This window comes from Cottoperca gobio, chromosome 15 (genome assembly GCF_900634415.1).
Source record: "Cottoperca gobio chromosome 15, fCotGob3.1, whole genome shotgun sequence".
Classification (NCBI taxonomy): Eukaryota; Metazoa; Chordata; class Actinopteri; order Perciformes; family Bovichtidae; genus Cottoperca; species Cottoperca gobio.
Window position 1 is genome coordinate 13,888,376 of NC_041369.1, and position 16,266 is coordinate 13,904,641.

The 16,266-nt window shown below is 41.3% G+C and overlaps 1 protein-coding gene across 5 annotated transcripts in view; it reads left to right on the forward strand.

Annotated features, from left to right (window-relative positions):
* marchf8 (membrane-associated ring finger (C3HC4) 8) overlaps positions 1-16,266 on the forward strand; it is a 70,571-nt gene that overhangs the window by 24,445 nt on the left and 29,860 nt on the right. Inside the window, exon 1 of one of the 5 annotated variants that reach the window (XM_029449779.1) lies at positions 16,141-16,250. The exons of the other annotated variants lie outside the window; for them this stretch is intronic. Within the exon in view, the coding sequence (XP_029305639.1) occupies positions 16,245-16,250 (6 nt within the window). The 5' untranslated portion in view covers positions 16,141-16,244. Of the gene's footprint in view, positions 1-16,140; positions 16,251-16,266 lie in introns of those variants that run through there. 5 annotated transcript variants of the gene reach the window in all.

The window sequence follows — 16,266 nt, forward strand, 5'->3', positions numbered from 1 at the left end:
TTTATAGCGCACACATAGTGGGATCATCGCCTCAGTCTGAATTTTAGACGCTCACCTCTCCTGTGTATGAGGAAGAACTCGTGCTCGGAGCTGGTGATCCACTGACTTTCATCCAGCGCCATCATCAGGTCAAAATATGAGTTTCCCATCAGCTAGGTAGGAAGGTAGATAGGAATGATGGGCAAAACTATTCAAATGAGACTCAAGTTTTAATAAACTTTCTACGTCAGTTTTTTGTGTGTACGACCAGAAAGACTTGACTTGAATGACTTTGCACCACTGTACCGAGAGCCGTAAATGGCACAGTGGAGTAAACAGTCATTACTTTAAATTTAGGCTTTGAGGACTTTTTCTCAGGATGCAACACAACGGGACCGATTTACAAGAATAGAGGCTATAATTGGCATGTGCAGAGTCGGGCTAAGAGACTGGAATAATACCTGATTTAGACATATTTGATTTAAAGATATCAGTTAAATTTAGCTCCGTGTAATTCTCATTGTCTGTGTTCTGTGTAGGCTCCCACAAGGGCGTCATACTGTACGTGGACATTGTTCACGGCTTGTGCCAGCAAGGCTTAAGTTTTCCAAAGTTAAGGTGCAGCTAACATCTGTGGAATTATTTTACAATTGAAAATAAAAGCAGTCCAACAATCACTTGCAATATTTGCACAGCCAGTATGATAAAGTACCTAAGATAAAAAAAGACTGCTGTATTGTTTCCCTTGGTCACACAGATAGGACATTTTATTCGGTTTGCTGTTTCAGTAAATGAAACAATCAAAGGCCATAAAACATTTTTTCGTTCACTTTTAAAGTACATCTTTAATGAGTCAAGAATGCATTCACTTGTTTTAAGTGTGCACAGTGCAGCTGTGTGATATATAAAAAAAAAAAGATTATCAAATAAGATCATGGTTTTGGTAAATAATGTTAAAGTATCTGCGTCAGCGTTGGGAACTTTCCTCACTATAATTGCCTGCATGCACGTTATATGTAAACAATACATAATTCGCAACGTTAATCAATTGAGAAAAATGTCTTTTCCCACCAAATGATGACCTGATCGTCATCTTTGCCAATTAGAAACTAAATGTTATAAATGTGTGAGATCAGTAGTATAATATTGTCATAGGAGAGCTGCTAAAGAGCCAAATAAGCTTCGATCCCACATTATTCTTTTTAAAATGTTGATATCTTTAAATCAAATGATCCATCACCTTTGTTTCAAAATCAAAGAACGTTTAACAAAAGGGCAAACCTGCTACGTTTTCCCTATTATACTTTACAGGACAGGGAGAACCTGCTCTTCTTATGTTGAAAAGAAAGGCAGAGTAGAGTACCAGCCGTTTGTTGCTTGGAAATGTCTGCAGCTTGAAGCCAAGAGCACATTTTGAAATCATGCGATCCATCTTCAGCAAGTGTCTCAACAAAGATTCATCTTACGAGGCTTCTTTGGAGTGATGAAACCTTGCGTCTCTAGATCAGAGCTTTACTCAGATACAACCTCTTAGACGGAGGTTGAGCTATGAGAGGTTTTTATGTAAATGATTTACCATGGCAGGTATAGTTTGAGACAAACGTTCTTGACCCTGGAAAGTGAATATTGCCATTATTGTCCCACTGGACCAGTTCTAGATAAAAGAGTAAGTGATAAAGATAATAGGCTGCCAGAGTCATGATGCCATGTATCACGGGTCATAAACCTCTTGAACCCATGAAATTGTGTTCACAGTGCTTATCTTATCCCTCCTCAGCCTGTGGATGATACCGCTGCTTAAATGCACTAGTTCCTGGTGAGGCTTTCACTGCAGCCAAACGTTGACATTTACCTCAGTCTACCTAGAATTGAGCACAGGTAGAGCGCGCTGAACAAGCACTGATAGAGGGCCCAGGTGAGACGATGAAGAGATAAGGTGAAAGAGCACAAATAAGCTCAGGTGTAAACAACTTAAAGGAAGTAAGAGAGCGAGGACCTATAGGAGGAGTAGTGGCAGGACTGAAGCAGCGGAGGCAGATTGTGGAGAAACATTCTGACATTCATCCCAACATGCCTCCGCTTTGCTTCTGTCAGAGCTGTGAAACGCTTCATGTGCCAGGAGCGCTGTGTTTTCCCACTTTGCTCCATCAATGAGTATTCAGGTAGTGGTGTCTACGAGGACCGGTGGCGTCCGCAATCTAAACAATGTCCTGATCTCGGGCCTTTTAGCAAGGGCAACCTGACTCAGAAAAAAGAAAAAGAATTCTCTGAGAAATCGAGGTGAAGCCTATTTGTAAGAGCAGAAGATTTGGATACTCGCTGTCGGTCCGTTGTCATTTTGATTGATGTGTTTATTTGAACCCACGGCACCTTCCACACATGGAGGCTGGTGGCTACTACATTTTCCGTTGCCTCAGGCCACGCTGCAAGGGGTGACAGAAATCACACTTTGTCTTTTGAATGCTTACATGCACAAAGACAGTTTCTTCTCTTCTCAGGCTTGCTAATAGATTTTGATGGTGCTGTATGTGAAACCAGAGGAGCAAAGGGGACAAGCAGGCAGAGAGAAGGAGTCATGAAAACCACCTCCCAGGGACTTTGTGGAGCTGCTACCTAAACCAGTGTTGTTTTTGTCTCCTTTAAGTGTTCATGAAACCTTTTTTTGGCACACAGAGAAGCGCTCACACTGCTTATATTAGTGTGTGTGTGTGTGTGTGTGTGTGTGTGTGTGTGTGTGTGTGTGTGTGTGTGTGTGTGTGTGTGTGTGTGTGTGTGTGTGTGTGTGTGTGTGTGTGTGTGTGTGTGTGTGTGTGTGTGTGTGTGTGTGTGTGTGTGTGTGTGTGTGTGATCCAACTTGCACACGTAAACAAAGAGACGAAGCCAGCCACCTGATTGAAAGCTGAAACTGCTACGCTATGGTGGACAAAGATATGTGACGATACAGAACTGAGAGAGGGCTGTGTTAGTGGCTAGTGGAAGAGGATCTGATGTGTTGCTCCTGTTGACCACTCCGAGTACTCTCACTGAATACAAAACATATAGACGGTCTTTGTCTCCCAGGGATCTGGATTACTCAGTTAAACAAACCGCTGAAACCTTAGCTGCAGAAAAGGGCCACTTTGTATGAATAAGGAGAAGTAAAAGATGCAGCTTTCCTAAAAATGTTATCAATCTTTTCCTGAGAACATTTGATATTTTAGTTATTAGCTGGTCGATTTCTCTTCTCCCTGCAATCTCTCACAGCTCCTTAATAGATGCTTACGTCTCTGGAATGTGCGATACAAGCATGCTTATCTAAGTGGAATGAATATGTAATCACCACTTAGTAATCTTACTGCGGAGTGTAAATAATTAGTTTTTATTTAATTTCTGAGCTTGGAGCAGAGCAGCCTCCAGTCAGTTTAAGTTTTAGCATGAAAAGTAATCCCTCTGAGTGTTTTATTGGAAACGACTTCACTCTTTAACACTGATCACTCAGGGCTGAGATAAAGAGCATGCTGCTCACGAGGCTCTCTACACTTTTAAGGAAAGATTTTTGAACTTGTTGTAAGGCCTTGAGTGTGTTGAAAGAGGGAGGGATGGAACAAGCGGTGGAGAATTGCTGTAAAAGCCAAAAGATGTCATCAGGAAAGTATCACCATCTGCTCCCTCCTTCGAGAGCTTTCAGTCCCAAATGCCGCTCTTTACGATGATATTTGTTTAAAGAGCGATGACCACACAAATGTTGACGGGGAGGAGTGAGATTTGAGCGGTGATTGGAACCATGTTTGAGTAAATTGAGAGTCGGTGGAAAATGACGACGAAACGTAGACGGAGAGAGAAAATGTAGAGGAGGAGGAGGATGGGGAATAGCAGCATATGTTTCAGATGGCAGCAGTGGGAGATGGAACTGAAGAAAGAGAAAAGTTTGGAGTGTGGACCAGCTGCGAGTGATGGGATTTTGACTTCATGCTTATCACCTCAAAGGAGCGGCTGTAAAATGCAGCCTGCTCCTCTGCACACCTTCCTCCACCTTTTCTCTCTGTCTCTCTCCTCCTAACCCGAGGTGAAGTGGTTCATTTTTGGAGAATGTGAGGCCTAATAGTTACGGTTTGATATGCTGTGCAGCTTTCTTTCATAGAGACAACCTCTATGTCCCGGGGGAGCTAACTCATTCAGCGCCGCATGTATGCTTCGGCTCTGCGCTCCCTTCTACTTAATGTGAGCTGCAGTGGTCACGGAGTACAGCATTTTTTGGCGTGTGACATTTGTGCCGTAACAGTTGATGCAATCCTTCGGGGGAACAAGGAGAGTCTGAGACAGTCAAAATGCAGCATATTGGTATCAAATCCGGCTTTGTTTTGTCATGATGTGACTTGATTCAAATCATTTTTACGACACTACAAGATAAAATACACGAGAGGCACAACAGCTTGCTGCAGCCTCGTTGTGAGCCCCTCACAGCTGTGTCATGTGGAATAATCCTGACCAACACCCTACGAGCTTCAGCCATGGAAAGGTAAAAATGGAGCACAGATGTTGATGAGCGGCGGGCTAGTTACATGTGACAAACGTGGTAACAAGGTGGAAGCATGTGAACGGTGAAGTTAAGCTTCAGCTGAGACATCAACGGGTTGTGGTGTGGGGACGTTTGCAACGCAGGAGAATGATTGATGGAGGTTGTGATGGAGTGGACTGTCACATCTGATATATCTCGTAAAGAAGTCAGCATGAGTCACCAGAAACCATCAATACCATTTCACTGTTGAACGTGTTGCTTTTATTTTGGTAAATTCCTACTTTTTTTTTCTGGAAATAACTATTTAATTGGGCAGTAATTTTAGTTTTAATAGAGACTATGTACACTTGCAGTTAAGTAATTACAATTAAATGCAAAGATAGGACAACAAAGAGTCTTTTAATCACACAGTTTAACACATGTGAAGAGTATTAAATGCATAAGTTATTTCAAGGAAGTTACTTCTTTATAACTCAACTAGGGGTTTCAAACTGTATTTAAACAAAGTTAAACAAGTCTCAGACCTTTTGTATCTATTTGTCGCTATCATTACTAAATTATATATTCATTTCAATAAATATGTAGCAAAAATAGGGACCCCAATAAAAAGGTTATGGTTTTGAAGATGAGTCTGTGCAGGACCAGGTCAGCAGGGGGCAGTAGAGCAAACTGGGGATCTGAGCTGAGAGTTGCTCTCTAGCCCTCCTGTCTTTACAAGTATCAGGAAGTTTTAATGCAACACAGCAACACTCAGACTCATTAAATCTCAGTTCTGGTTTTGGATCAAGCTAGTATGACGGGTTCTTTAAAATCTGTGGTGCATCCTCAAGTGAGATGTTGTCCTAAATGTGACCGGTTTCCTCCTTACACTTTGTGAACCTGAATCTAACTTGTCTTTTTTTTTGCAATTCCAAGCAACAACATCACTTAAATCCAAAATATTTTAGCTCCCTGGTTTCCTCTTCTGAGATTTTGAGCATTTTCAGGCATTAGAAAAATACAAATGTCCTTTCAGTGAATTACAAACGTGAGGAATGTAAGACAAACGGCCTTTAAATGCAAATTCCTGCCTCTCCTCTGGACCATATTTATCTGGGAGGCAAATTAGGCCTGCACTTAAAATGGCGATTGGAGTAGGTAAGTGGGGGGACAGATTCATTAGTTCATCCTTCATCGTCAGTACAGGAAGACGGTGTGTAAATGTAAGGGCACTCTCCTCAGGTAGCTGTAGTGTAGAGGGGTGAGTAGTAGACTACTGATGTAGAGAACTTAAAAGCATCTAACGCTACAAACAAGCTGAGTTCTAAAGAAATGAAACTGTCTGACGAGGAGTTTGTGTTTACTGTAGTCTTTTGTTCATTGGCAAAACGACACACCTTCGGAGAATGCTGTGCTCTGATGGTAGGACATGGAGGAATTATTTATACTTCCTCTGTGTCGTTTGCCTTTTGTGCGAAGAGATTCGTGCTGCGTGTTTGTTCAGCTGGATCAGATGTAAAGCAGTTCAACTTCATGCCATTATGTCACCGCTGTGTCTCCACGCTGTCATTAAACAGGTCTAATAGCTAAGAGTTTTCACCAAGGTTATATTGACCGGTTGTTTGCTGTGGGTGGAATCGGGGATGGTTTAAATGTAGGAGAGGGAGCTTTGTAACCCCAGACATGTTTGTTTGCCAGGAGCCCACCGCTGAAGATTTGGATGCTGCAGGGAAGCTGCTGACAACCCTGAAATCCTGATCAGATCTTTTGAAGGGGCAAGAAAAGTAAAAGTGCAGCTGTGGTTGAAGAGGATATTTCTTGTATTCTGAGTGTTTGCATGTGTTTTAATCCGTATATTTGCAATGCAGACTGCTCCACCTGTCCAGGGTCAGTAATAGGGCGCCATCTGTGTAACAGCAGGTGATGATTGATGATGTCATGGCTAGGGGAAAGGGGCCAAAAGGGAGCGAGGCGGGGAACTGAGGAGGGGGATGCTTTAGTGTTTCTTTTTTATATCCAAGATAAGGTGAGGTCATTCCTGAAGCGATGCACATGTATAGAAGAGTTCAGCTCAGATGATAGATGATAGACTTTTTTAAGAGATGGCTGGATGGAGTTTTTCCATCATTTTCACACAACCTTTGAAAAATCCTCTCTCCCTCTTTCCTGCAAAGTCTAAACAATTCTGGGGAAATAATAACCAGAGCCCAAAAACCGTTATTGCTACCTTCTTATTTGAGAAAGGCATGATGGCAATCGTAATTACCCTCATCAGGCTGCTGATATTTATAGGAGACGGAGTTAAAGCCGGATTTAGCCTGGCTATTGATTTTACTTCAGAGAATGCACACCGCTATAATTACTTGTCCTCTGTCAGGAAGAAAAACTTAGCAAACCGTGTACATTTGTGGTCATTCAGCCTTGAATTTGAATATCTGTGCTGGTTTTAGCTATTTTTGTTCATCTAACCCAGTGTTACTCATTGCGTGGCCAACTTTTAATTGGTGGCTCGCGTGGCAGTGGGCTAAATAAAGGGATGATAGATATGATTATGGAGTCAATACAGATATTTCATAAAAACACTAAAACCATATATATATACATATAACCCGTTAAAACACTGAAAGTGTCTGCTCTATTAGCCTACAAATAATACAAATAAGTGATAATAATAATAATTGATAAAAGATGCAAATATAGACAGAAACAAGATATTTAAACTTGCTCCGTCGACACTGACTCCCTGTGGAGTTGCCAGTTTTGGCGGTCTATCAGCGTGGTGAATGTGCTCTTGGACGGGTAGATACATGGTGGGCTAGTATATAAATAAATAAACTTAAGCTCATTAAAAAATATGTTAACATAAGCATGCTTATGAATATGGACATTTGCTAAAAAATAATTTATATCGCTTAATTTGAATTGGAGGATACTACGACCAACCTGGCACTTCATACTCGCGTTAGCTTCACCATTTCATGCTAGTTGGCACGTGTTTCTACAGATGTAAAATGGATCGATTTCTTATTAAAGAGTTGCACAGCAGGTGGACAGAAACAAAGCGTGACACACGAGGAAAATTAAGATTTGTCTTTGGAGCATCAAACCACAGCGGAGTCGAGAGGAAGATGCTGGAGATGTGGTTTGTGGACAGACAACAGCTGCTCCCGTTAAAAAAGAAAGGTACGAGCCATACAAGATGAGCAAAGGACATTTCAAGACAAGTGGACAGAGGAGTTTGTATTTGTCCTCCAGATTAATAAGCAGACGTGCTGTTTATGACTGGATGTAGCTTTTCATACTTTGCGGCTCTCCTGTTGACTTTGTCCGATCAATGTGGCTCTCACGTAAAAAATAGTGAAGACCACTGCTCTGACCCGTGGACAGACTAACTGTCTGATGCAGGAGACTTCAGGTCAGCCAGGTCCAGAGTTGAAAAACACAATAACCTCTGCCACCGCGGCTCTGTGCCACTGTCTGCATCTCAATAGCTTCTGATGACTCGTCTCGTCAAACGCACACCCAGTCTGTCGCCTGCTGTCGTCCCGTGCTCCACATACACATAGAGCCTAATGCACTGGTGAAATACTTATCTAATTTAGAAGGTTATCACTACCCCCAGGTGCTGATGTGAAGGCTGATAGAGCTGATGCTTCAGTCTACACAGTGAAGGCTGCAGGTGCTTTTTTTTTTTTTTTTTTCAAAGGCTGATAAACTCAGATGCTGGCAGACGTTGAAGGTGTGTGTGTGTGTGTGTGTGTGTGTGTGTGTGTGTGTGTGTGTGTGTGTGTGTGTGTGTGTGTATGTGAGATAACAAATATGAGCCAGCACCTCAAATCTCTGTGAGGAAATCATTAGAAGGCCCAAGATCTCTTTGTCGATTGACCAGCTGTTTGTGGAGCTTTACCCTCCCTATTTGCTGCGGCTTACAACACAGCACGCTGCTCTACACGCCTGAGTAAGTCTTCAATGCTTTCTCTACGCTCCCTGTTGAATAAACATGCATATGGATAAATTAATCGCAGTGTTTACAGACACGCTCACCTTCTCTCGACGACTCCATGTGTGTGTGTTTCACAGTGATACACAGGATTTTATTACATAGTAATGAGATCCAAGCCTGCTGGTACTTGTGAATGTTGGAGCAGCTTATTAAATATTGACGATGTGCTATTCTAAGATACTCTGGCCCAAACTTGCCTCACACTATGGACCTTGGAATGAGATACTTTAGGGACTGTTGTCTTTTTGAGATATTGTTGTTCAGTCACAAGCAGTCAATACTCTGAGACTGCTGCTCGGATGGTACACTGTGATCCTGTCTATCCACACGTATCACTCATTAGTGATAGAGAGCCTCTTCTGCTCTGTACTCAAGTCTGCAGCTGGGAAAACACTAAGAGACTGAAAAGACCCTTTATCACCACTGACGTCATATTGGACTCCAGTCGAATTAAATAAAACATGCTTGACGTAGACTAGTTTGAGGTCAAATCAGGAGGGGAGAGATTTGAAACATTACAAAATGCTGTTACTTGTGCTGGCCTAAACTAACGTCCCTAAAAACAAACTATAGACAGTATACCAAAACCTGAATGAGGACTTTTCTTTAAAACTGATGCGAATTGTTTTTTTATCACGGTCAGATGTTGATGCCATGTTGGCCGCCCCGACCTATCGCACGGCTCCATCTACCCATTACATCTAATATATCCAGTACTTCTCCCGTACTGAAATAAATACTTCATTTGTGTTAGATTGAGATTAATGGATTAATAACTGCACAACTGTATTAGAAATATGCATTCATGTGAGCACAATATAAAGTAAAAAAGCCTAGTTGTTCATGCATTATATGATATTATGATATCTACCTGTCGATTTTATTTATATAGCAAAACATGAAAGCCCTGACAGGCAAGTGAAAAATGAAACTTTTCCTTTCTTAGTCTGATTTAAATAGTTTTCTCTCTTGTGGTTATGACTTAAGAACAGGTGGAAACAAGTTTTGCCAGGATCGTTTTCCTATGTTACTTTATTTTTTCATCATATATTGTGTGTTAGTAACTTGCATTCAAAGATTATCCTGGCAAAAACTTTTTTCACTTGTTCTTAAGTCATAAACACAGGAAGGAAAACGCTCTATATCAGACTTTTTCACTTTCCTCTCTTGCCTTTTGAGCACACCACAATCTTTCCAGACGTAAAAATGAGTTGTCGATGCCCGATCAAGATAAGAATTCATATTTGATTTGTGCGGTGTGTTAGCAGTTTGAGTTAACTCCTACTCTTTTGTTAAGTTTAATTAATTACTTATTTAAGATTTTCCATGGGGAACTTGTAAATGTGTTGCTCAGTGATGTAATGATTACCTCCTACATCTTTAGCTACAGTTTACATGTGCTTTATCTTGCCACCAGTGTGAACGCTGTTATGAGATGCATATCCTGATGCAGCCCCTTTCCACAAATCTCCATCAGCGTTCACAGGTCGACATAGATGTGCTCCGTCGGGTGTCAAAATTGCTGAGATTGTGAGATATTGGGCAATAGGACAGTGAGTAATGAGGAGAGCCACAAATCAATAAAGATGCAACAGTCAGGCCCTTGTTATTTCGGGACGGAGAATTTGCGGCGTTGTGCCGTGGTCGTGCTGCCGCAGTGACGGCCCATTTAATGTCTGTGCTTGTGTATTTTTGGTGTAAGATTATGTATCATGAATACACGAGGCTCAGAAACCGTCCTCTGCATTACACAGAAATATGTAAATGAAAAGCAAAGCTCCAGATCAAAGGGTTGCATATGGTTACAGCAGATAAGTAGCAGAGGATCCCTGTGCAGTTATGCAATTTTACTAAATATACAAGGAAAAAAACTTTCTGAAGAGTTTGTCTTTGATTTGTCTCCCGGACCATGTCTCTCCCCTTGTCTTGTTCTTAATTTGAGGTTAATTTGTTTGAAACGTGCAGCAGGCGGACAAGCTGTAGTGTTGTAGTTATCAGTATGCATGACTATTGCTATTGCACCTCAATTTCACACCCAGTGGGATATCTGACATGTTTCCCCCTCAGTAGAAATTAGAAGTCAGAGTTTTCTCTTTGCTCTTTCTTTTTGTTAATGTCCCTTCACACTTTTCCCTAAACTTCTGTCTTATCACCTCCTCTCCTCCCGCGTCTCTGACTTCGTATGGCTCCACTTTCCTTCCTTAAAACTCCATCAGGCTTTCATAAATCAGCTGTGATTGAAATTTTCTTACTGGGGCTGTAATAAGTCCACCCGCTGTTCCCTAACCACCTCGCTTTACATTAGAGAGCCATGCAGTAAGGCTGTCTTCCTGTGCTGAAAGCTCACCAGCTCGTTATGTATTATTACCGGGACGGGACTCGACCGGAAAGCTACACTTGCATCATCTGCATTTATAGCATATTCTATTTTATTTTACTTTTTTTTTTTTTACATGATCTTTATTGGTTTTGTAACCTAACAGCCCCAGGGCTGAATAAAATAACAATGTAAAAGATGGTAATCACATAGATGCCAGATCGACTCGCCCCTCCCTCCCTCCCACCACCACATATTCCCCAAAACCTACACACATCCTGCCCAAGCACCCACCCAAAACTATACAATATAAATCGGACAGGTCGGACTCACACATGACAGCTGTATCCAATCCTTATTTGAATATAAACTGAGAGCTATATTATGGACTCAGTCTCCAGAAATGTTTGAAAACCACCCCAAATATTTTTAAACTCTCCAGGTTTTCCCTTCAGGTTATAAAAGATCTTTTCATTTGGAATACATGACAATAATTATATATATATATATATAATATTATTAGTCCATCCAGCAAATGTAGGTGGATGTTAATTGTTCCATTGCATGGCTATACATTTGATGGCTGTGATAAGGGCTATTGTAATTCATTCATTGTTGTACCCGTTTTATATCTTGGGCAAATCCTGAGTAAATATAAGATATAAACCCTCTCACTCCCCTTTGGTCACACACAAGTGCATCTAGAGGTAATTCTTCCAATGGTTGTAAACCTTTGACTGGTACTGTATTTGAAAAAGTGAGTACAGGGTAGCAAGTACCGGGAAGAGAGCTCTTCGAAAGTCTGGAGGGCTTTAAACAGATTCCCAAAAGTTTTTTGATACATTTTGTAAACCATATATTTGGGATACCATCTCTAAAGGCTCTAGTTAAAGAGGGATTTATGTGAAAAGGAAATTTGTGATTGAATACAACCTGTTTTTTTTCTCCAAATCTTATATGTATGGACAGTTGGTTGTGGAACCAGGGGAGATTTTAAAGAGCTGACATATGGTACTGATTTAAATTTATAAAGTATGAACGCAGTCACCAATTTGTATAATATGAAATGTCGGTGTTAGACCTTATTGCGGTCGCCAGTAGCTCAATGGCAACGGTGAATAATAGAGGAGCGAGGCAACAGCCCTGTCTAGTGCTGCGTAATCGAATGAATCTGGCTGTAATGTCCTTATTAGTTTGTATTTGTGCTGTAGGGTGTCTATAGAGCAATTTCACCAAATTGTTGACACTGCAACACAAGGGATTTGGAGCTATGGATTATATTGAAAAATCTTCTATCATTGTCAATTGATGATCTATTCTGAATGAATCCTGCTGAGTCGTAGAGCAAGGACTTTAGAGAACATTATACATTCACTGGGTAGACTTGAAATAGGCGTGCATAAGCTGCAACATTTGGGATCCTTGCCTGGTTTGGGTAAAACAATAATAATGGCCTGCGCCAATGACTCTGGAAGTCTACCTGTTTCTATAGCGTAATTAAACATAATGGGGTTCTATCAGTTTGGGGCTGATTGCCAAGGAGAATCCGTCATGGCCTTGTGATTTTCCTGGTTAAAACTTTCATCACCTCCCCTTTTGTAATACTGCCCTCTGGTGTCTTCCTGTAGTAGTCTGATAGAACAGGAAAATCTAGCTTGTCGAGAGAATGCCTTATGCTCACAGAGCTACATCCTTGAGATGTGTACAGGTATTGGTAGTAGCTGTTTTGACTTAAATGGTTAGAGAATAACTGTTATTTGACTGTACTGTTGTTTTTCTAGTTCCTTAATCTAATTTTCAAGAGATTTGATTGTATCTCCATATTCTTTGCGTTAACCAGAGGTGTAAGATAAGATAACCTCGCTTTACGTCCCGTGTTAGGATTTGCTGTATTTCGATTTATAAAAAAATAAAAAAAGGTACATTTCCCTGCTAATCATATTCACGAATTCTGAATCATTAAGTAGGTGGGATGTAAATCCCCATTACGCCTGGAAACTGGCACGGTCTTAAGTCTTAATGAAAGGCAGGGACTGTTATATAGAGTGACCGGTCCAGTGCAAGTTGTTTTCACCATGAAATTGTCCTCACATCAGCTGTGTATCACGTTTACGCCACTAATCAGTAAAACCAGAGTCTGTAAAGCTGTGTAAACTCTTTATTATTTTATTCTGCCTCTCCAGTATCAAAACAAAGGCCGCTGAGTAGACGAAGGGGCTGGTGATATTTTGAACGGTCCATTGGTCCATTTTTTATAAGGATGTGTTTACTAGACGGTCTGATCATGTCTAAGTTCAATATCTTGTTCGATCATGTCCGGGTATTCCCAGCTCTGCCGCTTCAACCGACTCGAACGCTCTTGTTGGGTATCCACGTTCAGGGCTGCAGGATAAAACATCTTGCATCTGATGTTGGCCTGGCAGAGCCGGCTCTTTAGTGTGTTGAAAGCCATCCTCTTCTTTTGTAGAATGTGTAGGGAAATATTATTTTGGAGTTGCCGTACATGTGTCCTTGTTCTCTGAGAAATTTGATGACAAAGGTTCTGGGCATTCCACTTTCCTGTGGCGTCCTCCGAAGCGTTCGGTGAGTTTCTGTCTCCGGCGTGTTAGAGAGATCCAATGTCGTTGGTAACCATTTGTCTAAGAAGGCGAAGACGTCTTTACCTGCAACACCAACCAGGAATCAAACAACCCTCAGTTGTGTCCTTCTCTGGCGAATTTACCCGCACTACACATCGCGATCGACCGGTCGACCTTTTGGGCACCCCTGATCTACTTGGTTTAGACGGGCGGCAAATGCTTTCTGTATCACGTCAGTCATTTTTTCCATCTCTCTCAAAAGCCAGACTGGAGGCTGGGTGTCCAAGCAGCTGCCAGCGTCAGCTCGCTGCACTTTGGTGCTAGTTTTGTATTAGTCGGCGTCTTGGGTGTTCGTCAGGAGGTTAAAAACTTAAGGATAAAACAAGAAGGGTTACTTGGTACCGGAGAAGTATTATGAGAGCTTTTAGAGCATGCTGCCGTTCACGTTGCAGCTATAACCGGAAGTCCAATCTGTACTTCTTTTCCCGTTTCCTTCCATTGATGGCTGAATCACAGCTGATTGTCATCAAACATGCAAAGATTAGTATTGCTAAGCGACAGGATTGGAGACATTGTGTGGTTGTGCTGTAAATTAGATGCACCTTTATGTCATTCTGAATAGATTCAGGAGCCAGTTATACAAACCTCCTCACTCAGTGGAATCAGCAGCTCGTTTGCTCTCTTGTTGCCTGCCGTTGCTTCGTCACTTAAGTGGGTCCAATTTTACGCCGTTCATTTACAAACCACAATCCACAAACTGCTGTTTGCACCAGCTCTCGTTTTACTTAGAAGGACTTTTATTCAGTACTGAAGTACATCAGAGAAAATGGCTTAATCAAATACCAGAACAGTTTCAGTGTGCAAGTGTTTCAAGAGTTTCTTTTCAATATCTTTACAACATTCAGTGTCTCAACTATCAGTTCCATTCATTAAGGCATTAGTGATCCAATAAGTTATCATGTAAAGTAGTGTGGTACAGATCCTGCATATGGTATTTTAAATGTGGGAATAATGAGTGTATCGGTAGAGAAGTCAGCAGTTGTGGAAGAAGAATCCAGATCCTTATCTGAAGTAAGAGTACTTAGACTGCAATATAAATGTATAAGCAGTTCAAATACAAGTGTATTATTATATTATTATTACTGATTAGCATCAATAATGTTGCTGGTCGAGGTAAAGCTCAGTTAAACTTTTGTATATACTTTTGGGGTGTTTAAAATGACATACAAGAATCTGTCATATGTCTGTAACATATGCAGACTCTTGATCTGAAAATTAATTGGAAACTAATAGCTGTGAAATAAATGTAGTGATGTAAAAAGCACAATGAAGAAATGTCCTTTTCTAATGTGTTTCTTTTGCACTTTGTCTCAATGAGGTTTAACAGTATGTAAAGCACTTTGAATTTGCCTTGTTGCTGAAATGTGCTCTATAAATAGACTTGCTTTGCCTTACCTTTACTATAACCAGTACTTGTATTTAGTCACTAGTCTCTCATTTGTAGTGGTGGAAAGTAACTGTGATGTGGCTGTTGTTGTGTTTAAAGTGTAACATCTCTTTATTGTGTTAGCTGGCCAAAGTCCACGCGCCGGATCCGTGGACCTGCTGAAAGACTGTATTTACAGTCCAAAGCCGTTTAATCAGTGTTACTCAATAAAAGTAAAGTGCTGCTCAGCTCATTAGCCAATGGAAAATACCTTATCAGTGTAGATAGAGAACAGCAAGTCCTACTGCTTCATCTAGGTCTTAAATAACACAAATCAAAGCAGAATGATCAGGTTTCAAAACATCAGAGAGCGTTACATAGACAAATACAAGCATGAATAATATTCTAACTTTCAAATCAAAGTCTTTATTAAGGCCCTGAGGTTGTAAGCTACCTAGAATCGAACGTTTAAAAAAAATAAAAATAAAAATACCAACCCTTCGAACATGGTCAATACTTTACCATTTGGTAAATAAATTATACACAGCATGAGTTTATACTCCATAATAACCCAGGGCTGAGCCTTAGGAGTCTGTGTGGATTCTTCACATGCCTGTACATAATGTATGTGACAGGGGTCAGGGGAGGTTTACATGTTTCCGTGTGTTTAGCCAGTTTTAGAGTATTTAGACGGCTGCAATTAACACACCATGTTTGATGTTTGTTTTTCTCTTCCCTTCATAGCCAGCATTCCTATCCATCAAAAGTTGTGGGCCTCTTGCTCCTTATCGACCTAAACAAGCACCATCGTTTTCAGTGACTCATATCTGTATTTAAAGGTTTAATTGGTGTTTATCTGCGGACTTCAGCTTGAAATGGCCTGTAGTATTACTCATGTATTTGAGTGATTGTATTGTGCTGTTACTTTGCCTTGAATACAGATGTAAGGATGTGTGTTTGTAATTTACCCTTTGGCATCTGTGCTCCACCTCGCGTCCCTCTGTGCCTTCCGGGGATTGGTGATGCCGGCAGTAACGGCCTCTCTGATTGGTGGACAGTGATGGTGGTTCTCCAGGTTTGGATGACTCTTTGTCTTAAAACGGTCTCAGATTCAGAGGGGTGTGTGTGTGTGTGTGTGTGTGTGTGTGTGTGTGTGTGTGTGTGTGTGTGTGTGTGTGTGTGTGTGTGTGTGTGTGTGGTAGTTGCAGGACAGGCTTAAGTCGGGTTAGGGGCGGGTACTTAAGGTTAAGCTCAGTGTGCAGAGCAGAGGGAGTCTATTTAAAGGACACCACCTCCCTCTCATGAATTATTCAACAACTTTGCCCCTCCCCCACCTCATCAAGATCAGCTGGAGGAAGTGGTTGATCGGCCAATGGGATTACAGTACCAGATTGACTCTCTGTGTGTGTGTGTGCAGCTGAGGGGGAGAACAAGCCTGGACAAGTAGCAGCACCAGCAGTTCTATGTTTGTACGTGTGTGTGTGA